Below are 23,058 nucleotides of genomic sequence, written 5' to 3' on the forward strand. Positions count from 1 at the left end.
TCTAGAACAATAAGTCCACATAGGTGGTGAATATCTATCTATCTATCTATCTATCTATCTATCTATCTATCTATCTATCTATCTATCTATCATCGTGTTTATGCAGGACTTCACCAGCAGGTGGTGCTCTAAATCTTTTTGCTGGCAGTAGTTAATTTTAAATCCCGAGGCAGTAAAAAAAAGCAAAGTTGCGTCAGGTGTACATGGCCTTTTTTTAAAAAAAAAAAAAGAAAGAAAGTCAAACCACGCGTGGGTAATTCCAGTCAAGTTTAATCATGCCATCCTCTGTAGGTTTTCCAGCCCAGGTGAAGCCTGAAGCCCCCCTTCCAGCGCTTCCATCCTTTTTTTTCTCCCCCTCTCTTCGTGCTCAGTCCCTCCTCCAGGCGCAGAAGAAACGCTGTATTCATGTGCTGCAGCTCGCAGTCACTCAGCCTCAGACTCAGACTCAGAGTCAGCCTCAGCCTCCCTGCAGCAACACTTTCTCCCTCGTGCCTCCCAGCCCGCCGCGGCGCCTCCGCCCGCGTCTGTCCGACAATGTGGAGGACGGCCAGCGTTTTCTGCGCATGGACTCTGCTGCTCCTGACAGAGGTCTGTGCTCAGTCTCAGCGGAGGTACAGCTTCATTTCCTCGATGTCAAATGTCAAACTTTTCTTTTTCCTTTCCTTTTTAACACAGGGCATGCCCATTGGCGAGGGAGTTTTATTTCTGCTGATTGTCATTATTTCCCTCCCTCCTTTTCTATATTTTAATAAACCATCATAATCGTTTCATAATGTCTCCTTCAGACCAACTTTTACATGTGGAGGAAACATCACAGGGGAGTCTGGAGTCATCGGAAGCCAAGGATACCCAGGAGTTTATCCCCCGAACACCAAATGTGTGTGGAGGATCACAGTGAGTCCACTTAGATTTTTAACAAAGTTACAATGTGAGGTTACAGCCCTAAACACAAGTTTTATTTTAGAAACACTTGTCTGATAATGTTGGATTACTTTATTTGTAAGTGATAACTCAATGCGTGAGTGAAGGATGTTAAGGGAAAAGAAAAGTTTGTCATTATTACTGGAAAATCTACATTTTGTGATCTAAACTTGATTAACTGTCCAACCCAGGTTCCTGAAGGGAAGGTGGTGGTTCTGTCGTTCCGCTTTATCGATCTGGAGAGTGACAACCTGTGTCGCTATGACTACGTGGATGTGTACAGCGGCCATGTCAACGGGCAGAGGCTCGGCCGCTTCTGTGGGACGTTCAAGCCCGGGGCCCTCGTTTCCGCGGGCAATAAGATGCTCCTGCAGATGGTGTCTGACGCCAACACGGCCGGCAGCGGCTTCCTCGCCGTTTTCTTGGCTGCCCACCCTCACGAGCGAGGTACTGTAGGCAAGAAACTGTGGAACGAGTTCACGGCGCGCCTTCTGCTTTAACTCGCCAGAACGTGTCGAGGTTCCAGGGGTATCTGTCGCTGGGATTTTGTCTAAATGAGTGTTTCAGAACGTTCAGAGACAGAAGCATTTTTGCCTCACTACGTGGTCTTTTCACACCGAATGAAATGATTTGTTGTAGAGAAAGTCTGCGAACATCAGCTTTAACTTACCAAACAGAAAAGTTACCGAATTAAAAGTTAACATAAAGTAAAGACTTTATTTGCATCCTGATGTGGAGGTTTTTTTTTTAGGGGGTAGGAGGAGAAGTTTCAGCTGAAAGCAAAGTTCAGATGTATCACTCGGAGGTAAATGAGCCTTTTCCTGTCTGCCTTCTCATCTGCTGTGTGTTTTTGTGGATTTCTAATGAATGGTTTCTTGTACCCAGTGAGCTCAGAGCTGTAATGGACTCAGACTCTGAACCACTGTGCCTGGCTCGAGCTTGACTGGGGCGAAGAATCTCTCAAGAAGGGTCTTATCTTAGGAGCACAACGGGTTTTCCATTTCCGACTTTATAGTCATCCTGGAAAAGGGTCATCATTTGAAGTTCAGCCCAAATAACTTGTACTGTCTGACTAATGAACTGGAAACATTGGACACTTGGTTTTTGTTTGTTTTTTTAGGCTGTTTATAATCACAAGGAGGAAAACGACAGACCCCATACAACAAAATGATGACACAACTTTATTAATTATAGTATTTAAAGGAATAGTTTTGGTACAGCTACAGGAATGGATTTTATTCCTAGCTCTCTGTCTTTCCAGGGGACCAGTACTGTGGAGGCAGACTGGACAAGCCCTCTGGGACTTTCAAAACCCCCAACTGGCCTGAGAAGGACTACCCAGCTGGTGTCACCTGCTCCTGGCATATAGTGGCACCGAAAAACCAAGTCAGTCACTCGGATGTTCAGATTCTTTTTAAAATGACTTGTTTTCATGCGTCCGTGCTGATTTTATGATCATTATGAGCATCGTTTTTCTTTTACTGAAACACTGTCCTTTCCCTCAACTACTTGTGGTGTACGTGTTTCCGGTGATGTTCCAAACTTGTGCATGAGAAAGAGAGAGTTTTCTTTCATTTGTCTGCCGCTGCAGATAATCGAAGTGAAGTTTGAAAAGTTCGACGTGGAGCGGGATAACTACTGCCGCTACGACCACGTCTCCATTTTCAACGGGGCCGAAATAAACGACGCCAAAAGGATCGGCAAATTTTGCGGCGACAGCCCCCCAGCGTAGGTGATTTCTGTTATCCAGAAAGTCTTTTTTTTTTTTTTTTTTTCCTTTAGTACGACATCTACCTTGTGGCTTTATCGCAGCTCATGCTCATGCTTTTGTAGGCCGGTGTTCTCGGAGGGGAATCAGCTTCGGATCCAGTTCCTGTCAGATCTCAGTCTAACGGCCGATGGCTTCATTGGACACTACAAGTTCAGGCCGAAGAAATTCCCCACCACCACCTCACCACCCGCCACCACCACCACACAGCCAGTCACCACCAGGCCAATACGTAGGTAGCAACTTGATTCCTACAAGAACCACCAGAAGGCTTGTCAGATGCGTATTTGTTAAAGAACCGTTGCACATTTAGACAGCAGGAACCTAATTCGCCTAATTAAATGGCAACTGGTTACAAAGTTAGACAACATTTAGGCTGAAAAGTCAAGGGAAAGGGAGTTTATATGCAAATATTGAACATTCAGAGTCTTTTCTGTGCAGTAAGTCGAGAGAACACAATGTACCGGTGACGGATGCAGCCCGGCACGTGTTTAAACACAACACGTGCTCAGAGCGTGGTCGCCCCCCATTTTACCTGCGTAAACTGGACAGAACATCAGTTCTCACACAGTGTGGCTGTGTGTCTGCACCCGCAATCACAGCTCATTATCATACTCAAACACGCACGTTCCCACACTCTGTTGCTTTTTCCCTTAGTCGGGTCAGGTTCTTGTGGCACCCCCACCGCCCCCTGCTATGATGTCACGCCGTGACTCTGCTTTCTAGTTATCTTCTCTGCCTTCTCCCTCTCCAGTAAGACAAATATTTAGTCAGTCACTTTGTATTTTCTTTCCTTTACGGGCTATCTCTGACTCGAACAACAGATGTTCTCTCGTCTCATTTTCTCGCTCTCTGTCTTCGAAGCCGACGGCCGTTCAGCCTGAGGAGCTATTGTGTTTCTGAGAATATCCAGTAAAGAAACCACAGATGTAACCATAACTTACATGACTGCATCAATAGCGGACAAAATTACAGAGGGTAAATGTTCTTCTGTGTGTGTGTGTGTGTGTGTGTGTGTGTGTGTGTGTGTGTGTTTGTTTCTGCAGCTCTGAAGTACTCGGTTGCGCTGTGTCAGCAGAAATGCAAAAGACGAGGAACACTTGAGAGCAATTACTGCTCCAGCAATTTTGGTAAGACTGTCAAGGTTTTATTTTATATATTTATCTACAGTAATTGTCACAAATTAAAGTCATTGATTGATAGATTTCAGGTTGTGTTGTTGCAGAGCTATTGCAAACATGCTAATCTTCAACAAAACCATAGATGTAAACATCACCGAGGCTCTCGACAGCCAAAACTCCCCTCTAAGTAGCTGTTTACAGTCCCGATCAGGTCACTATCTTTGCTTCTCTTGTGTTCTTGCTCGTGCATTTGAAAGACTTCCTTGATATCCAGTGAGGAGCTGGGTGGGGGGGTGGGGGGGTGTACAGTAAGGTACAGTGGCCTTCAGTGTAAGCACAAGCACACACTCACCCGTCCACTTGCGGTGGGCAAACTATAAACGCGTCGATTCAGCCTCGGCCTCAGTTCGCGCCAACTCCCCGAGTTTGTTCCTCCTCTCCGAGATGTTTACGGCACACGCTGGAAACTCAGGCTTGCACCAGTCGCCGACAAGCAAACAGCGTGTTGAGGGAGGGGAGGTATCAGCTCAGGATGCGTTAGACGTGGAGAGGCGGCGGTCTGAAAACCGTTCTGTCTAATGAAAACCTTAAAGTGGGACTGCTGGTGTTTAATCCAGTTAAATGCAACGGGAATTGTCAAAAGCGGCTCACTGGTTTGTGCAACAGGAGCAAGAAATAAAACATGACTACAACAAATGCTCCTCTGGCTTTTCTCATCTCTAGATTGCAATAAATCGGTGTGTTTTTGTACTTTAGGGGCCTGGTTAGACTAAACGGGAAGTGTCTTTGCCCCGCACTTGCGTCACATTGTTAGGGTCAAGGAGCAACTCTGTTCTTTATTAAACAGAAAGTGATCTCTTGTGCAGTTTTCAGAGAATTGTTTAACTTGGCCTTTTGTCTAATAGTTAGAACAGCAATTATAAGAAAATCTCCCAGTAAGTGATACTGTTGATGTTGATTTTCTTTTCATTTTGTGAGATTAAGCTCTGAAGCTCACAGGAGACTAAAATAGCTTTAAAAAGTCAGCAGGGGAGTGTTAATAGCCTATCAAACAACAACTAAATTAGACTGTTTGGGAAGAACTTTAGTTACATTAGATCTACTTCCCTTCACAAGGCTTTACTGGGAGTTTTGTTACTTTTTGCCACAAACAAACATGTTGAGAGCTGCTTTACAATTCATTCTCTTTTGCTGCATTTAATCACAACACAAGATGTGCAATATTTCCAAATTCTTGCTGGGAAAAATCAAATAAAACACCATAAAATCTACATTTAGTACAAACTAGTGTAAGTGGGAGCGCGTCAAGATGGTGCCTATCATGGAAAATATTTGTTTTCCTGTTATAAATTAGTATTTTTCCTAAAAGAAACACTCAAAACTGTGCTATTGTACTTTTGATTTATTTAAACATTGTACTTAAAAAGCTTTTGCTAAGTTTGTCGTATTTTATATAAACTATATAACTGCTAAAGTTTTTTTTCCTTATGAGCAGCAATGCAAAAAAGGCATGTTTTTAAAATTTTATTTAATTATTTTGAAACATGACATAAAGTAGGTTTCACTCTGTGCAGAACAGGGTGGGAGCGCAACAAAAAAAAACTGGGCTCACTTTTGGAGCAAGGAATGAACCCGCAAAATATTTGTTGTTTAGAGAAATATGAACTCGATTGAGGGTTGGATGAATCCTCATGGTGGTGTAATCACGGTGGATGTTATGCAAACGAGAATTTGGGGAAACCAAATCTCCTGAGGATTATTACAGACGGTAAAAGCTATTCTTCATTTTTTCCTTCTAAGCGTTTTGTTGTTATAAAGGACCTGGAGATGATAATGAACACCTCTCAGATCGTACTCTTCTCTTCTTCTCTGTATTCATTCAACATTGTCATCTAAAACATTTAGTTTCCAAATGCAAATTTACACAAATTCCAGTCAACTCCAGCTCTTTTAGTTGATTCCGTAATGATAAAATAACAAAGAATTAGGCCACACTTTGCCTTAAAACATCTTTCAAACCAGTTATTTATCATTTAAGCTCTTAAAAGGTTGGATTTATCATATTTAAGAGCTCTAATTAGTAAACTCTCTCCAATTTTGGTGATTAATCAAAGTCTCAAAGGTTTTTAAACCTCATAATAATTAAATATCTTGAGTTTATTCTGGTAAAAAGACTTAAAAAAAAATCAAAAAAACGACAGTGCCAAAAGGTATTCATGCTTAACTTCCCGTTAGGCTTTTTTTTAAAAAAAAAAAGCAGATATTTTGTATATTTTCTGTCATTTTTCATCCTGTGTTTTTGCTTGTGCGACAGTGATCACAGGGACGGTCATTACTGCGGTGATGAGAGGAGGAAGCATGTATGCCACCGTCTCGATCATCAACGTTTATAAGGAGGGCAGCCTGGCAATCCAGCAGGCAGGGAAAACAATGAGCACCAAGATCATTATCATCTGCAAAAAGTGTCCATTTATCAGAAGAGGTGGGTGTAGTGATGCTTGTGAAATGATGTTTTTGTTGCGTGATTAAAAAACGGGTCGTTATGTAAATGAAGACAGTCGTGATGCAGCTCCTGGTTGACTGATTTGAATAACCACTGACTCTGAGTTTGCCTCCTCTGCTGGGTGCGGCTGATCATCCCGAGGTGTCAGGTGAGCGGCAGAACTCACTGTCCAAACAGTCAACTAAACGACAAACGTGTTTATGTGTGTGCATATACATACCTGCCCCGCGCAGACTCTCACGTCTGGCCTCCCTGAATGTCTCTGCCGTTCTGCCGCTGCATTCAGGTTTGTTGTGTGTGACCTCAGGCTTGAACTACGTCTTCATGGGCCAGGTGGACGAGGAGGGCCGGGGCAAGATCGCCCCGCACCACTTCGTCATGGCCTTCAAGACGAAGAACCAGAAAGGACTGGGCGTTCTGAAGAACAAGCGGTGCTGAGATCCGGGAACTCCGAGGGGGCTCCTTTCGGAATCGTTTCTGCTCAAGGCTCGGCTGTGGATGGAAGCAATTACTGCGGAAAAACAAATCTCCTCCTCAACAACACAAACACAGGCCACAAAAACAAACAGAGAAAAAAATCAGGATACAAAGCTGCCTGCACAAAATGTAGAAAATCCTGTTAAATTAAAGGCGACTGACATTATATATTTATGATTTTTTTTTCTGCAGAATGCACGGTTTGGGAGTGCACATCATCTGTCTTTTATTTAGACCTGTCAGTCTTTTTTCGTAGACTGAGATTAATGAGCAGAGAAATTAGCCAGAATTTCCACTCTTATTCCCAAATCGTTCCCTACCCGGTCACATTCCAGTCACGCTCACAGCAGGGACTTAAATTGCAGCTACTTAAAGAAACATTACTCGCTTTTTTTTTTCCCTGTCTGCACATCTGTTCTAACACCCCATAATGGCATTTCTGACCTAAAATGATTCCATCCGCTGCCTTTTACTGTTTACCTTTAACGCAGCAGAACAAAATGTGAATACTGACTGGGATTCAGGCCTTGAACGGATATTTCAGTCGAACAGAACCATCTCAAATTTGACAATCTTGTGTAATGACTGTTTTAACAAGGTGATGTGTTTAGTCTTATTGGGCAGGGGTTGAAGTCTTAAATGTGGTGATTAAAGTGCAATATTTAATGCGTTTATGATTTTATTGAAGCAATTTTCTGACTTCTCTTTGCTTTACGGTCCTATGGATGCATAGCACCACCAGCAGTCACTAACTGACATACTGTTTTAAAAAGCCATAAAAAAAACTATTTTCATATGAACAAAAGAATATATATTATTTATATTTTATTGTTTTCATCTGCCCAAATAAAGATTTAACATTTTAACTTTGTTTGTATCTATGTCCAAGAAGTTCCAAATAGAAAATGGGAAACAAAAAAAGCTTGAAGTGGTGTGTCAGGAGCACTCGAGGCTCTGCTAAGCATGAAAATGGATCAGGTGTGTGAAATATGACTCTCACGTGGACCCAAACACCAGGGAGCTGGCTGTTTTCTGGCATTCCTAGCTGCTGTAGGCTAAAACCTTCAAAAAAATGCTATCGGCAAATCGTCTCAGCTTTTCATCCACTCAAATCCCCAGAAAGCCAGAATTTCCCATAAATCTTTTTATTTATTTTCCCGTTGAAAAGAATGGCTTTGTTTATTTACAAAAAAACAGGGTAAATACTGTAGCTGAATAACACATAGCACGCCTGAGTCTGGTGAATACACGGTTCTCTAACAAAGTTCCAGGTTTTAGAATTACTCCTGTGCCTTAATAGAGGAGAGTTTTAGCACATGCTCGTGCCACGCGGCGTCCCAGATAAACATGAAGCAAAAAAGAAAATTCATAGAGAGAGTAGAAAGGGAAGTGGTCTTTTTCTTAGCTCCTCGGGTAGAACATGGCGTATTTGGACGTGCGGAAGCCCAGCAGGTCCCGCATCTCGTTGCGAAACTTGGACAGGTCCTGGCGCAGGTCGTTGAGGTTTTCCACTGTGGCCTGGTCGGTGCTCTGCATCTTCTGCCGCGTGGAGGTCAGGTAGCGGTGGACCAGGCAACACATGATCTTCTGGTAGTTCTCGTCTCGCTTCTGCTTCAGGTTCCGCCACTCCTGTGTCAGAACGGCAGCGAAAGAATTCAGACTCGCGGCATCTGTCACAGGAACTCATGTGTTTAAAATAAAGTCACCTAAAATCATTATAACAGGACACCTGGGTTAGTGACAGTTTGAGAGTTTGATCCTCTCACCTTCAGGCTGTTTTGTCTCTTCACCTTGCCCTTTGTCGTATGTGAACAGATCCACTTCCTCATGCTGGTCACCAAGTAGCAGACGGTCTTTGGTGAAGGGAGGATATTAAAAGGTGGAGGCAGAGTACACTTGTCATCAAAGTAGCTGAGCCAGAGTTTGGCTCGAGCAAACTTCCACTCCTTATCCTCGTGATTCTGCACAAGTTATAAACAAACAAAACCACTACTTTAATACAAATCAGTTGTTCAAAGTGGGCAAAGAATAATCAGCGTGCTTCCAAACAAACCATTTAACATCTGTAAAACATTTCGGTGGGGCTTAAAGCAAAACTAGATCCTAACAGGACATGAAAGCAGTCACTGTTTTCGGCGCCAAGATAAACTCAAATTGCTCCTAATAACAGGCGACGCACACCGCGAGCCGAGCGCTGCGCAAACTTACAGCAATTTGTCTGAAGCTTTTATGGAGCATGGCCACCAGCAGCTTGGTCAGCACAATAACAACCACAATGTTGTATGTGCCTATGATCATGGCACCGACAAAAGAGCGCAGCTCCTGCGTGTAGCTGATCCGGGTGACGAAGAGCGCAACGTGCGCCAGGGAGAAAATGTACCAGAACAGAGCGTAGCAGGTCCCCATAAACCTGTAAGAAAGAAGACACAGCAGCTGGAATTTGGCATAAACATCTGGCACATGAACGGAATAATATAACCCCAAAACATGTTTTTGTAGCAACCACCAGAAACAGGGAAGTGTGCTGACATGATCAATTTGTCAAAATTACTGTTGAGCATGAACCAGAAAAAATATATATATTTCATGTCCTAAGTTTTATCCTTGCTCTCTGACCTTAAAAGAACCTAAAAATGACGTCACTCAATGTGAACCTGCACAAAGACTTGTGATTTCCTCCCTGGATCAGAATTTCTTCTACTAGTACATTGGTTGTGTTGTTAATTCAATAAAAAGTTGATCAATTACAAAAAATAAAATAAAAAGCTTTGCAGACAAAAAAAAGAGCAAGTTAATAAATCAAGAAAAACTATAACTTAATTATGAGTATATATATATATATATAATCCTGTGGGTTTTATGCTATTAAATAAACAGAGTTATTGTTTATGGTTTGGATTATTTTACTCTTCTACACTTTTGTCCCCTTACAGAGTGACTTTGACACAATTTGTTCATTTTTAAGCTTTTAAGAAGCCACAATGTTCTGCTATAACGATCCTTCACCGAGCTTTTTGTCTCCCCTCCAAATCCTTTACTGAATATCTTAGTGGCTTAAACTTTTCAAACTGCCCTAAAGAAACAACAGGTTTGCCTTACGTGTGAAAAGCGTCATTGCTCTGTTGCTGACAGAAGATGCCCTCGCAGTCCTTGGGTGTTTTCTTGTCGGGGTTTTTGTGGTCTTTCCCGTAGAGCTGGGTGAGCCCGATGGTGAAGGAGAATAACACGAGCAGGAAGAGGCCCAGGAACTTCCCGAACTCCTGCAGCATCTGTCCCATGGAGATCTGTGGGACATTGAGATTAGTCTGTTACTCTAGTCTGCTTTTTAAAATCTAAATCTCACGTACGCAGATCGACATGCATAAGAGAATATCCAAAGATCATTTTTCCAAGCTATAGTTTTTTTTTCTTGCAACACATTAGATTGAATAAATAGAAATGTCTATTATTATTAAACTCAACACTAGCAGCTAAAAAATAATCTACATTTATGTTAAGCAAACAGATTTCTTTTAAGTATCTATTTTTAACACTTTCTGCTTTGAAAGAAAAAGAGAGAAAGAGAGAAAGACCCTTGATAGCTGCCTAATTGTGAGATTATGATCTTTTTCATTACTTTTTTCCATCCACTTGTAGCTTAGTTTATTTCTAGCCTCTTTGCTTAGCAACAGTGCTGACGTAGAAAAAGCAACATCATTTGGTAGCTGGGAAGCCCCCTCTTCTCTGTACCTGAGAGAAGGACAACAACCACGGACACAGCTGAAAAGATGGCTCTCAAACAACCCACTATTCAAACACCCGAGGGGCTTATCTGTTCTAAAAGATGCTCCAACGTGTCGTTAAGAAACACAAGTGCACAGTGTGTCCAGTGTGACCGCTGAGCCGGCACCTCGGGGTAAATGATGATGGCGTGTCTGAGCTGGAACCCAGGGCGGCTTGTTTGAGCAGAAGGTTTGCTCCGTTAGGGTGATTCATTCTCTTGTCATGAGCAAACTCCTCCCATGTAATCCTTGACCACTATGTACACGTGTGATTTAGGAGCCGAGGTTGTTCCCCGCTTGGCAAACCTGACAAACAGACCAGCTTAGTAACAGCACAAACAGAGCCTGAAGATAACACCCAACGTTGTCTGGAGACGGCCCCGCGTGTAGCTCAAACACACCAGTGTACACATAAATACAGCTGTTTGAGTTAAATGACTCCATAAGGTAATAAATTCAGTTACAAGGTCAGTAATGTATAGATACAGAGACAAAATAAAAGCTCTAAGAACATTTATTTTCAGTTTTTTTCACACGGTAATATCACTAATGACTGAAAATACTTTAGAAAAATGTGTTTAAGTTGTGAAATCTGATGTTGGTTCTCCAAAACATGTTTCCACATGCAGGAATCCTTCATTTATGATGGGTTAACGCTGTCAGTGAGGTTAAGTCTGGGTCACGGGCAGACACATACACAGGCTTGCACCCTTTCACAGTTTCCAAGCTCAGCAGGGGCTGCCACCCTGCAAACAGATGAGTAGGTCTCTTCAGGAAAGACAGCTTCACAGAAACTTTTATTACTGCGGCCCCCGTAGTCATGAGTCACTGTCTGTGTGTGTCTGTGTGTGTGTGTGTGCAGCAGGAGGAGCTTGTCTGAGTTCAGCTGGATGGAATACCGGCCTGGTCAGATGTCACAAATGTGCTGAAATGTGTGGGAGCGTGTGCGTCCGCCGAGAGGCGCGCCTGCCATGTGAGTGCGAGTGAAAGCACGGCCGCGTTTATTCCCAAGGCTGATCATTTTTCCATCCTGCCAAGCTGATGTCAGCACGAGTGGAGCAGAGACAAGAGAAAAGAGAGACTTGGGCTGAAAGGAGCTCATTAACAAGCTACTGAGCAGACTTTGTGTTTTATGCACCAACCACAGGCACTGCCCAGGCTTAATGACAGGAAGGCATCCCTACAAACACACTAATCCAGTTTCATACCTACGGACAGCTTTACGTAATTCAGGACACACATGGAGGAACAATAAAATCCTAGACTGCCAGCAAAAAGTCAGATGTTGGCTGTTTCTATAAATTCTTCTGATGGAATTATGACTGAATAAAAAATAACACTTATGGCAAGGAAACTGTTGAGGAGTCCAAGAGAAAAATATGCAAACCAGATTTTTGACTTGTCTTAGATTACCATAAAAAAGTCCATATCAGACATACTTATATAATGCTCCAAAATAAATTCAGTTTTCTTTAAAAAAAAACAAACATATCAAACAGATTTGCTGGCTAACAGAAGGACACAGCTCAGAGGTTTTTAGATACAGCTCACCATATTTCATGTCAAATTATTATGTCTACACCTCTGTTTACATGCAGCCAAACCTGCTCTTCAGGTAGCCACGGGTCATATAGGCTGCCATGTTTTGGTAGAAATCAGTCAAAGATCCAGAACAAACACATTGTGGATTGTCAATCATCTCCCCTGGTTTTAAAAAAAAGCCAAAATACTTCCAGAAATCAATCATGCGTGGAATGAAGACAATAATTCACAGATGATGAAAGCCAAACGATGATGCACATGACAAGTTGCACAGATTTAGTTTGTTGTGCTGAGTTTATTAGATTATCTCCACAGAACCCATTATTCTGCAGCTCAGAATCACTGATCTTCTACCTAATGCTCGTAATGATGTTATCATACTGCTTAGCACAGCTGGTGTGATGTTTAGTGTGGGCTTGCCCTTGAATGTTCACATTCACAGACAGCAGAAGTGAGTAGGTGGTTTGACTGACTATGTGAGAGAAGAAAATATTAAAAAAAGCATTTTTTTAATCAATATTATCTATGTATTGTGTATCATCCAACGTGCTTTATAGATACATGGCTATAAAGACATTAAATTGTCACAAAGTGAATATTACTTTGCCATTGGTGACTGCTGACCTGTAGTGGCCCCAAAATGGAGCTGGTGGTGTACATGAAGAAGAGTCGCAGGTAACTCAGAACATTGGCAAACGCAAAGAGACCCTCCGCCACCAGGATGGGATGGAAGGCGTCCCAATTCTTCCTCTCTGTCTCCTGCTCGTTTTTAAACTGCAGGTTGACCAAGCACATTCAGAAATCCATTCACTGCATGGCACTTAAACAGGAGAAATTAGTTTAAAGACGTTTTATTGGTTTGAAATGTTAAAAAAATGATTTCTTGAATCCTCAAAGTATGCACTACGATGCACACAGTGCATACCTCCCTGAGGCCTTGGATAGTCATGAAATGATCTGGAAACGAAACTGATTTTAATCCTATAAATAGGTATATTTTAGACGGAACGTTTTTGCTGCCTCCACAAACGCTTTATGTTATTTCTTCGCACTCATTTGAGTTCTAGAAAAAAAATGCTTTCTGTCAGAAGTTGTGAGATTCCATTTTAAACAAAGCCATCATGTTTTCCTGAATCAAATCAAGTAGCCTAAATGCCCAACCTCTAACCAAAAATCAAATAAAAATAAATAAGTTAACATAAACTGTACAAAGTATTGATTACAACGGAGCTATAACTCCATAAACTCAGTAATCAGTCATGTTTGGTGCACTGCTCTTCTTGTTATTGCAGCAAACAGGTATAAAATCCTTGTGTAACAGTTTTAGCCTGATTAGAAATCTTTATTTGCTTAGCTGAATGTGGTCTGAACTCCACTGGGCCCCTGATGAACCAGCTAATGTTGGTTCAAAGTTTGCAGTAGCTGTTGTACTTTTACAGCCGTTTGTTGATGCCTGTCGCCACTTGGTGGCAGCATGAAATGCATGTTGAGCTCCTTGTATTTGTGTTTAAGCTGCTGTTGGTGTTTTTTGCCCAGCTCCTTTTTGTAGTCAACGTCTGCATTTAAAAAGACCAGATTGCTCTAATAAAGTACTGTATTTTCAAGTGCAAGTCAGCCTTTAACCCAGTCACAATTGTAAATTGTTATGAGCTAAGGGCGATAAATTGGCTTGTTGGTAAATTGCTCACAAATGTGTCTCCACAACCTCAGCGTTGGATGTACTCCCATTACCCTGGAGCTAAGATGATGATCATGTGACCGAAAACTAGCTTTCAGACAGTAAATCAAACATACTGTATATTGATCTGACTGATGCATTAGTGCTCATTCAATAATTCATTGCAACCCTTTGCCTCATTTCGGTATGAGCTAAGGTCTGGGAAAGCTGCGAGACAGTAGGATTAAAACACAAAATGATGAGCTACTAGTCTGAGAAAAATGAAATAAATTCAATGCTGAATCCATCTTTGTGGCCATCTTTACAGACTTCTATCAATAAACAGAATGACTATTTGTGGCAGTTTGTATTTTAAATGTGTGAGTAATTTGCACGTGTGATTACCTTGCTATGAGCAACTATTTTAAGAGCGAAGGTGGCCAGGTAAAGCGAATTCATCACAAAGCTCAGCTGGTTCCTCGACTCTTCCAGAAAATCTTCCAGCCCTTCGTACCACAGACGCTTCACATCCGACCACACCATCCCTACGGGGGGAGCAGAAATTCATCATCACCCAAACTTAGCGACATATAAGCTACAGGAAAAAAAAAATCTGGAATATTTTAAAATCCTGTCCAGATTCAGTCATAAGTCATCTCTTAGAGGGAGCCCTGGGGAAACGGGATCGTATGAGATGCAAAAACAGGAGATTGATGGGGTGAAAATGTGTCATCTGTGGGATTTAGGGAGGTGTGTGGAATTTAATAAAGATGGGTGTTGGCGTCTTTTTTTATTTTTTTGTAAAAACAGTATTTCATTGATTCACCGTGTGCAGATATAAGAGTCAAGGTGTAGTATAGTATAGTACGTCAATACTTTGAGTCAGAAATTCATTGAGTCCGTGGTTTTAACAGGAAACCAACAAAAGAGAGGCAGCGGAAGCTCATCAACTGTTTCTTCATCCACTCGTGGTGTTTGAGATACAGCAATCAAAACACACACACGCAGCAAGACACATAACATGCAGCCGAGTGCACTCGATCTCCCAGCATCTGATCTCCTCATTAATGTGAGGCATCCCGCTCGAGGGAACAGCAGAACGGAGGTAGAAGGCAAAAGAACAACATGAAAGACGAAACAATGGAAAAGCGAAGTGAAAACAAGTGAGCCATCTTGACATGTGACTGCCTGACTGAGCATCAAACTCATGTAGGGTCTGTAATGGCTCCTGCTCACATCCTGATTACATGAGGATGCTGGAAGAGGGCAATCATTAGCGATCTCATCTTCCATTTAACTTATCTCGAATGATGTGTCGAAGCAGCGGGGGACTCTGAGGCACAAATCACATCTTTTGAAAAAGGGCAACATTGAAAAAAAAAAGAAAGATTAAATTAATCCTCAATGCTGCTCTCTCGCTGTTGGTCGTTTGTGGAATTGTTTGTACTCTATTATCACCCATGGAAACCCCACGTCACACCCAGAGAGAATGGAATACATTTAACATTACCCTAAAAATAGTATTCTAACATTTAAGGAAAGGAAATTAATGTCTTCCACAGCCTTGTATTACCTGCCAAGTTTGGTTAATGAGGTGAATTGTCAACCAGGCAATAAAAAGGGTGAGACCTATAGCACTAAGAGCTGAACAAAAGAAGCTTTTTACAGCCACTCACAAATATCCCAGAAAGAAGGCAGGGCCATTAAGAAAACCTAAAGTGGATGATAATGGTTTCTTTGTGGACAGGGAAGGTAGGGAGGGGTTTCTCCAGAGACAGACCCCATTTCTGCGACTTTCTAGTTCCATCTGATAAGACAGCTGAAGCACTTTTTTCATGAGAGTGTTGCATACGAGTTAAGTTTGGCTTTACCAGCACTCAGACGTGCCACGAGGGAGAAATAAGAATACTTTCTGTGTAACTCAGTTAGAGGCGGTGCTGACAGATGTAATCTAGACAAGTCAGACTTTTTGTCACATAGTGTAGAAATAACAGTTTGTCACATGTTGCCTAAAGGAGTTAAAGAAACGAGATACTGGACTTTAGGCAGACCTTAACAGGAATCTCCAATTTTCACTCCATCATGCAATGTTACAATATTAAATTATGGTTTGTAAAACCATAATCTTATCTTATTTTTAGTTCTATGAGGTAGATAATTATTCAGTTAAAGAAACCAGATCTTTCAGCTCTGAAATTCATGGCATGATAATCACATTCAGGGTAAAAGGCTGACCTAGGATCCAGAGGATCAGGAGGTAATCGATCATCTCAAGCGCGGGGCCCATGGTGTTCTTCTTGTCCTCGTTGTACACCAGAGAGTAAAGGTTGAGCAGCAGCAGGAAGGTGAAGTACGAGGCGCTGTGGATAATGAACTTGACAAAAGGTGTGTGGATTATCTGGCCGACTCGGGAACGTGGCACCAGAAGGTAGCAGATGGACAGCAGCGGCCAAAGTAAGGCCACCGACAACACGGTGCCCATCTTTAGACAGGTGTGTTTGCGACGATAGCTGGCCATCTCCCCAAACCAGACAGTGTTGAGGAACTGCTGACAGTTGGACTGAGCCACAAACTGTAAGAAAGGACAGAAGCAAAAAGTCAGCACGAGGAGAACAATTTATAGGTCAGGCTAAATAAACGTGTCCTTCATAAACTCATGGGAAGTTAAATATGTTTAAAAGTGAGCTTTTACACGTTTTATAGATGTGTTCTTCTGTAAAAGGTTTCACTGACTTTTGTATAATCCTGTAAACGTCTCTGATGTGCATCCTTTAGAGCAGCGGTCCCCAACCTTTTCAGCTCCACGGACCGGTTCATTATCAGACAGTATTTTCACGGACCGGCCTTTAAAGGTGTGGCGGATAAATACAACAAAAAAAAATGATACAAGCGGGGTATTTTTTAAACATAATAAACGTAAATCCAACGTGTCCTCGCAGCTGTTAGCTGCATTATCAACATGAATAACAGCCTCTCCTCCCCCTGATGTTCTCTGTGTTTAAACACGCCCTTCAAAATAAGAGACACCACAAAGAATCCAACTCACCATAACTCTGAATCAGTGGGAGCCCTGTGCCTGTTTCTCAGTAACCAGACGGCCCCATCTAGGGCTTCCAGAGATATTTGATTTTTACTCGTTTTGCTGCTTGTGGGTTTGTTTTTAGCGGTAACGGATCACGTGACCTAGATAAGCGTTTTGACACGCATCAAGAGTGAGTCATAGATGGATAGAGTGGAGAGAATCTGGTCAGTTTTCAAAATAAATGTCGTTCAGACTCGGAAAATTTAAAGAAAAAACGGAAATACTGTAAGTTAATTATTCTTTCTGTGCGACCCGGGGTTTGGGGACCTCTGCTATAGAGTCATCATATATTCGTTCTGCTGCAGGAAACTTTATGCGTCTTGCAGTTGCAAGTATGATGATATTTAAGTCAAACCTTTCACATGCAGCCACCCCAGCTGTAAATTATCCAACTCCTTCAAACTTACAGCTTTAGTTTGTCTCTGACTGCTGCTGCCTGGAGGAAAAACTTCAAGTTGCCAAACTAATGTCTCTCAAAGTCAACAAGTGATATTCTGCAGCAGCTATTAAATTTGACAGCGAGTGCAGAACACAAGAGATCATTAGCATTGGCATTTTGGATTTTTACTGAATTACATTAGAAATTATGCCGACAAACTTTTCTTGGAATTTGCAGCCTTTCACTGACTAACCTCTTTTTGGTTGTACTTGATGGCGAGTTTAAGTCGGCTGAGGTTCATGCGCTCCTCCAGCAGGCCTCTCTTGTCAACGTGATCCTCGCTGGAGGTGTGATTAAGAATCACTTCGAGCTCTCGGGAGTTTCGAGCCTGAGCCAGCAGATCCTTGGCAAACATCTTGCACTGCTTCGCCACCTCCTCATAGTCATTCCTGGAGCAGGGAAATTAGATACAGTCAGCGTCCATAAATGCTGCAGGTTCTTGTCTGTCACTCGTAACATCTTTGTGTGCGCATGTAAAGTTGCCCTGACGGTAAAACAAGGCTGGCGGGGGGAGCAGAATTTCACCTGAACTCCACCTCGACGAGGCTGAGCTCCTTCAGGTCTGCGCTGAGCTCGAACGCTCTGAGAATAGGATCCTCCTCGGTCAGCATGATGAGAGAAGGACTCGCCAGGCAGCGGTAGATGTCAAGGCGGAACCTGTAAAAAAAAAAACAGAAACGAGGTGGTTAAAAAAAGGGGGGGGGGGACTAAAACTGATCAGTTAAAAAAATATGCAACAGACACAAAATACAGCAACCCTGTGCAACTTCTCTTAAATATCAAATTACTCAAAACTGTATCAGCTGTGTTCTCATTATTTCCAAACTCCCAAGACGCGTCATCGTTTTTTGCACAAATAAAATCAATGAAATTAAAATACAAGCATCATAAAGGATAGAGTTGAATTTGCGATTATTAAAAAAAAGATCAACTGTTCGGCATGAATCACATATTGCAACAGGAAGTGCATCATGTTAAGTTATTTTAATATGTTAGAATCAAAACAGGTTAGGTCTCAAATACAGATCCCCATTGGGACAGTGTGGCTATTCTTACTAGTCTCAGCTAAATACAGACATTTAAATCAGGTTTAAAACATCTACTAAACTGTCACTTCAAGACTAACATTTGCCCTATTTTAGCCTAATCATCTATAGACATTTTAGATGATGTTTACATTTTTTTTTACTTTTTAACCCCCAGATGCTCAGTAGGATGGAGGAAAGAGGCCTTATGGCTTCAAAAAGTAGGAGATGACACTACCACCAGATAAATATACCAAGAGGTGGCCTGCTTGTCCTCTGACACTTGACAGAAAAGACATTCTAACACGACTACGGTCCTAAGTGCATTGCTGAACATGAAACAAGAATTTTATGACAAGAGAAACGACATTTTGGCCAAGCGTGTTGCCATTTCTGAACGCAACAAAGCAACTTAAGGACTAGGAAAAAGGTGCCACAACTCGAGCTTTTCCACAGAGAATAGCTGAAAAACAAAGTTCAAAAAATGGCAGCACATTTTGAAGTCTGCAGCGAAGGATTAAACTGGTCACTGGAGAAATTTCAGTGTTGTCTGTGATTTCTTTAAGGGTATAGGATTTTAAATCAGCTTGCATTTAGGTAATATTGAACAAAATAGTGAACATGACCCAAAAGATTAAATCCAGAAGCAATCCTTTTCCTGGTTGCTTCATTTGTACCTGCTCTAAACTCTGTGCTGTTCGGCAGAGACTCTGTAGACTGATTCATTTAGTGCAACTGTGTGGGAGGGAGAATAAAACTGCCCAGTGAAAGAGATCAGCAGCATCTCATCTGCAAATCCAGGGCAGGATCAGAAAAGCAAGGCTGACTGCTTCACTAAGGAAACACTGCTGCTTTTTTTTTAAGATTTGCCTATATTAAAAGTGAAAATCATTTTCGTGTTCGGTGTAAAACAAGTGCATTTGTGGTAATAAAAAAAAAAATACTGTCTCTCTGAAGAAAGATAATCAGAGCTGGACAATAATAAAAATGCATTAGATGTTTGTGGGGAAGGGATAAAGCTTCTAGAACAGCTGAAAGCTTCTTTTTTTCAAAAGGAGTTGCATAAATAATTTCTTTGTGGCTGTAAAAGAAAGACGTTTACAGGCTATCATGAATACACAGAACTGCAGAGTTTCTTGCATGTTTCATTTGACAAAGAACAGATTCAGGTTCTTTTAAGCTCAAATTTTCAAGAACCATGCTAAGAAACAACGAGTGTATTATGTGGAAGATAAAGTTCTTGTTATTACAACAACAATCACACTCTTGGAGCTTACAACGACTACTTGAACGAAGTCATCTGTACATTTTCTTAGTTCTGGGTCACTGGTTCGGCCTGTACCTGGAGTGTCTTAAGCTGTCCTTCTTGTTTTTAGCATTGCACAGCATGCACTCGCAACCGACGGCGTGAGGCCGGGGAAGCGATATGTCCTGCTTCAGCAGCATTGTCAGGATCTCGTAATTGTTCCTGTGCGCTGCCAGGATGACCGGAGCTACGTCCATGGTGGTGGAGTACTCAGGGTTCTGAATGCGCTGCATCAGTTTCTGAGAAAGATGGGATAAACCTCTGAAAGACTGTGCAAAAATTACAAGAAAAGGGGAAACAACATCATTCAGTTATTTTAAAGAAGAGCTGATGCTAGTAATAAAAGCAGACTTACAGCAATGGAGGGCTTTGAGGATCGCCTCGGCCTGTGGTTGAGAAGGATGTCCACAGCTCCCACCACTTCTGAGTCTATGGCCACCAACAAGGCATCTGTCGCCTTCACACACACACGTGATTTAAAGAAACATCCCGTAGCATAAACAAGAGTTTAAAAAAAGAAACGTCTGTGTGTGTCGGGCTACCTGGCAACCGTACTCGAGCAGAAGCTGCAGGATGTCCAGATTCTCATTCTCGATGGCGATGGTCACGGCGTCCCGGCCCAGCACGTCCACGCAGTTGACGTTGAGCTCGCCGTGGCGGTTTTCCTCCAGCAGCTTCTTCACCATGTAGTAATCACCTGGGGATGCAAAGCGGGGACGACACCACACGTCACGCCGGGAAAAGCGAACTCTTGCAGATTCCGGTTCGATGAGGAGACAGCTGTAGTTGGAGCGGAGCAGGCTTGGCTCCAGCTGCGCCCCCCCTCTACCCCTTAATCTTGTGTAACAATAACATCTCCCTCAAAGGACAGTTTCAGCTGCTCAGACGTGTTTACAGAGACTTTATATGGTCACAGTGGCAGATAATGGCTTAAACACCTAAAAACAGCCTCAGCCTGTACAAGTTTCTGGACTTCTAGAAGGAAAGTGTGGGTTAGAAGACAAAACCCACATCTCTTTGCTATCTGACAACCCCACACTGACTGAGCATTGCCTTTTCCTTCCCTTCCTCTTCTCAGCTTTTACCATTAGCTCTCCTTGTTAGGCGCTGAGAAGATTCAGCACAACAGGGAGGGAAATGTTAAAGAGAGGAGCCTTCAGCTAAATATATCTGGGCAAAATTTGAGTCTGTATGCAGGGGAAAATGTGACCACGTTGCATTATTGGACAGAAACAAGCCTGCTAGGTTCATTTAGGTAAAATAAATGAAGGACGAACCTTTCTCGCATGCCAGCAGGAAGAGCTTCTCGTCCAGCGTCGTCTCCTCCTTCACTTCTCTCACGTCCTTCAAGGCCAGAAATTTGTCCGGAGAGGAGGCGTCCGTGCCCTGGTACAGAGCTGCCATTACGACGGAGAGCGAGTACGGCCAGGCACTGATGTGCATCCCGCTAGAAAGCGGCGACCATTACACAGGAAAGCCCGGCATGCGCGGCGACCGTGGAGGAATCCTTCTGGAGCCAGTCGCAGTCCGGCGGAGCCTTCCCGCCGTCGTCATTGGGCTAAACAGTCGACGCGTTATGCTAACACTGTCGCACGTCGCGCCTTTTTTTATATTATATTTATTTATTGTGGCTAAATATTACTCTCTGTCGTCTTTGTTCGACTTCAAACAGCGTGGAAAACGACGCGAGACGCCGCGGAGCTCGACGCCGTCCCTCCCTTCGCCGTGTTTACGCGCACCATCTTCTCACTAGGCTCGCTGGGTGTCTCTGTGGTCCTGATGCTGCTGACCAGAGACGCCAGTGCGCATGCGCCCGCCTCCTGGTGATTCATGATTACGTAACAGCGCAGCTCGGTACTGTTTGCTGAATAAACATCCAACATGCAGCAGAAACACACAGAGCTGAAGGTTATATTTGTCTAAATACAAAAACACACGTTAGGACTTAATATCTAAAGCTCTTTTTGATTTATTTAATAGCCCATATAGCTGTGCAAATTAGGCCTGAATAGATAAAAGACAAAGAAAAAAGTTAATTTACAGATAATTAAAAAAAGTAAAGACAGCTCAACAATGACGCAGCTAATAAAAACCTAAAAAAACGGATTCTGTAACTGCAGATTATCATCAATAGCATCTCAAAAAGGCTTTTAGTTCAGTCTGGTTGCCATTTTATGTTGGATGTAAAAATTGCAGTGCTGTAATTGTAAAATTGTAACAAAGAGGAGGAACACACCAAGGGTTTAAACTAAATGCAAGAATCGAAGAGAAATGTGCTCATCTTTTTTTATATCACATAACTTCTCCACCAATTTTACTTCCTAGTGGAAGACTTATTTATTTAATTATTCTTTGTTTCAGCACAGCTTTCTGACAAGTAGAAATTAGTGTTTACTTTATAAATTCAGATTTCTGTCTACATAACATACAAGCAATATGTAAAATGATAAAGTGTTGTCTTTTTTGTTTTACATTATGCAGGCAGAGAAAACTCTTTCCTAAAACTAAAACATGTGTATTTTTATAATGTAACAATGTTCATTATTTTCAAACATCTATGGCCAATTTTTCAAATAAAAAATGTCTAATGAAAAGAAGTCAAGCTTTTGAAAAAAATAACATGTTTGGGATTTTCGAGGTGTAGAAACACTATCCTCCAGCAGGGGGCAGTCTGCACAAAGCTTTCAGGTTAAAAACGTCCACATACAAACTGGGATAAACCTGACACTGGCAGCATTTTTAGGATCACTCTTTATTTAGAGTTCATTTATTAAAATTGTATTTATTTACTGCTTAGTCCGATAATATTATTGCGAATTTTCTCAGCAACACAGTTTCAGTTTGACCAAAAACTCAAAAACAAACTACAGTTATAACTATTACTGGATAGCATTGTTGCAATGGGCCCACAAAGTTATGAAATGACTAAAGAGGAAATGGCTCAAATATGTTTAAAGAATATTTTCTCAAACTTTATCTTTCTCTTCATTCTGACCAAACCTGGAATCCCAAAAAGACCGGCTTCTTAGGAAAAGATGATTTCCTTTCATCAACAAAGCATGTGATTTCATCTTTTTAAACACACAAACTCAGCCTACAGCTTCCTGAAAACACAGACTAGTTCCTAGGAACAGCTGCCAAACACCCATTTCTTCCAGAGAGGAGACCTGTTATTTGGTGTTTCATTTTGCCACTCCTGTGTTTTGCAGATAAAGCCTCCCTGAGCGCCCACACGTTTTCTGTAACGCCTGGATGTGATCTTTCTGATTTTTTTTTTTCATTTTATTTATTGCATCTTGTTTTATTTTTAGATCCGAGCCAACCTCTTGAGGCTGAAGTGTGGAAAACTACTTCATTTAATTTAAAATATTGATTCATCACAGCAGCCAGCCTTTGTGAAGAGGTACACACCATTGCAACACCGACAGATGGATTTAGCAATATTAGAGAGAATAA

General features: G+C 42.0%; 2 protein-coding genes across 5 annotated transcripts; one reads left to right on the forward strand and one right to left on the reverse strand.

Moving 5' to 3' along the window:
- The first annotated feature begins 381 nt into the window (after nucleotides 1-381).
- pcolce2b (procollagen C-endopeptidase enhancer 2b) lies at nucleotides 382-7,546 on the forward strand. 2 transcript variants are annotated; one of them, XM_037973099.1, is made up of 9 exons: nucleotides 382-611; nucleotides 786-894; nucleotides 1,113-1,368; nucleotides 2,183-2,307; nucleotides 2,513-2,649; nucleotides 2,734-2,921; nucleotides 3,736-3,819; nucleotides 6,125-6,292; nucleotides 6,621-7,546. In XM_037973099.1, the coding sequence occupies exons 1-9, from the start codon at nucleotides 406-408 to the stop codon at nucleotides 6,749-6,751; spliced, it is 1,404 nt and encodes a 467-aa protein (XP_037829027.1). In that variant the 5' UTR covers nucleotides 382-405; the 3' UTR covers nucleotides 6,752-7,546. The 2 variants fall into 2 exon arrangements, with proteins under 2 accessions (XP_037829027.1, XP_017261838.1); XM_017406349.3 differs by having other exon boundaries at nucleotides 386-611; nucleotides 2,755-2,921.
- On the reverse strand, nucleotides 7,053-21,432 carry trpc1 (transient receptor potential cation channel, subfamily C, member 1). Of its 3 annotated transcripts, none has more exons than XM_017406732.3 (13): nucleotides 20,880-21,408; nucleotides 20,145-20,299; nucleotides 19,958-20,059; nucleotides 19,639-19,871; nucleotides 17,797-17,928; nucleotides 17,465-17,660; nucleotides 15,986-16,322; nucleotides 14,156-14,295; nucleotides 12,718-12,867; nucleotides 9,890-10,074; nucleotides 8,999-9,200; nucleotides 8,557-8,751; nucleotides 7,053-8,419 (listed from the first exon to the last, which is right to left on the reverse strand). In XM_017406732.3, the coding sequence occupies exons 1-13, from the start codon at nucleotides 21,043-21,045 to the stop codon at nucleotides 8,192-8,194; spliced, it is 2,421 nt and encodes an 806-aa protein (XP_017262221.1). In that variant the 5' UTR covers nucleotides 21,046-21,408; the 3' UTR covers nucleotides 7,053-8,191. The 3 variants fall into 3 exon arrangements, with proteins under 3 accessions (XP_017262221.1, XP_017262223.1, XP_017262224.1); XM_017406734.3 differs by having other exon boundaries at nucleotides 19,639-19,841; nucleotides 20,880-21,407; XM_017406735.3 differs by lacking the exon at nucleotides 12,718-12,867 and having other exon boundaries at nucleotides 20,880-21,432.
- Between the last annotated feature and the right edge of the window lie 1,626 nt (nucleotides 21,433-23,058).

The sequence above is a fragment of the Kryptolebias marmoratus genome, linkage group LG21, assembly GCF_001649575.2.
Source record: "Kryptolebias marmoratus isolate JLee-2015 linkage group LG21, ASM164957v2, whole genome shotgun sequence".
NCBI lineage: Eukaryota > Metazoa > Chordata > Actinopteri > Cyprinodontiformes > Rivulidae > Kryptolebias > Kryptolebias marmoratus.

What these genes read in the sequence shown, in the direction of transcription:
- trpc1 (XM_017406732.3), bottom strand. Translation starts at nt 21,045, where the DNA reads ATGCACATCAGTGCCTGGCCGTACTCGCTCTCCGTCGTAATGGCAGCT. An exon ending in CCTCAAAGCCCTCCATTGCT is followed by an intron (nt 19,872 to 19,957) that starts GTAAGTCTGCTT and finishes ATTTTTGCACAG; the next exon opens with TCTTTCAGAGGTTTATCCCA. An exon ending in AGCAATGACGCTTTTCACAC is followed by an intron (nt 9,201 to 9,889) that starts GTAAGGCAAACC and finishes TCTTTCTTACAG; the next exon opens with GTTTATGGGGACCTGCTACG.
- pcolce2b (XM_037973099.1), top strand. Translation starts at nt 406, where the DNA reads ATGTGCTGCAGCTCGCAGTCACTCAGCCTCAGACTCAGACTCAGAGTC. An exon ending in TTACTGCTCCAGCAATTTTG is followed by an intron (nt 3,820 to 6,124) that starts GTAAGACTGTCA and finishes CTTGTGCGACAG; the next exon opens with TGATCACAGGGACGGTCATT. An exon ending in GTGTCCATTTATCAGAAGAG is followed by an intron (nt 6,293 to 6,620) that starts GTGGGTGTAGTG and finishes GTGTGACCTCAG; the next exon opens with GCTTGAACTACGTCTTCATG.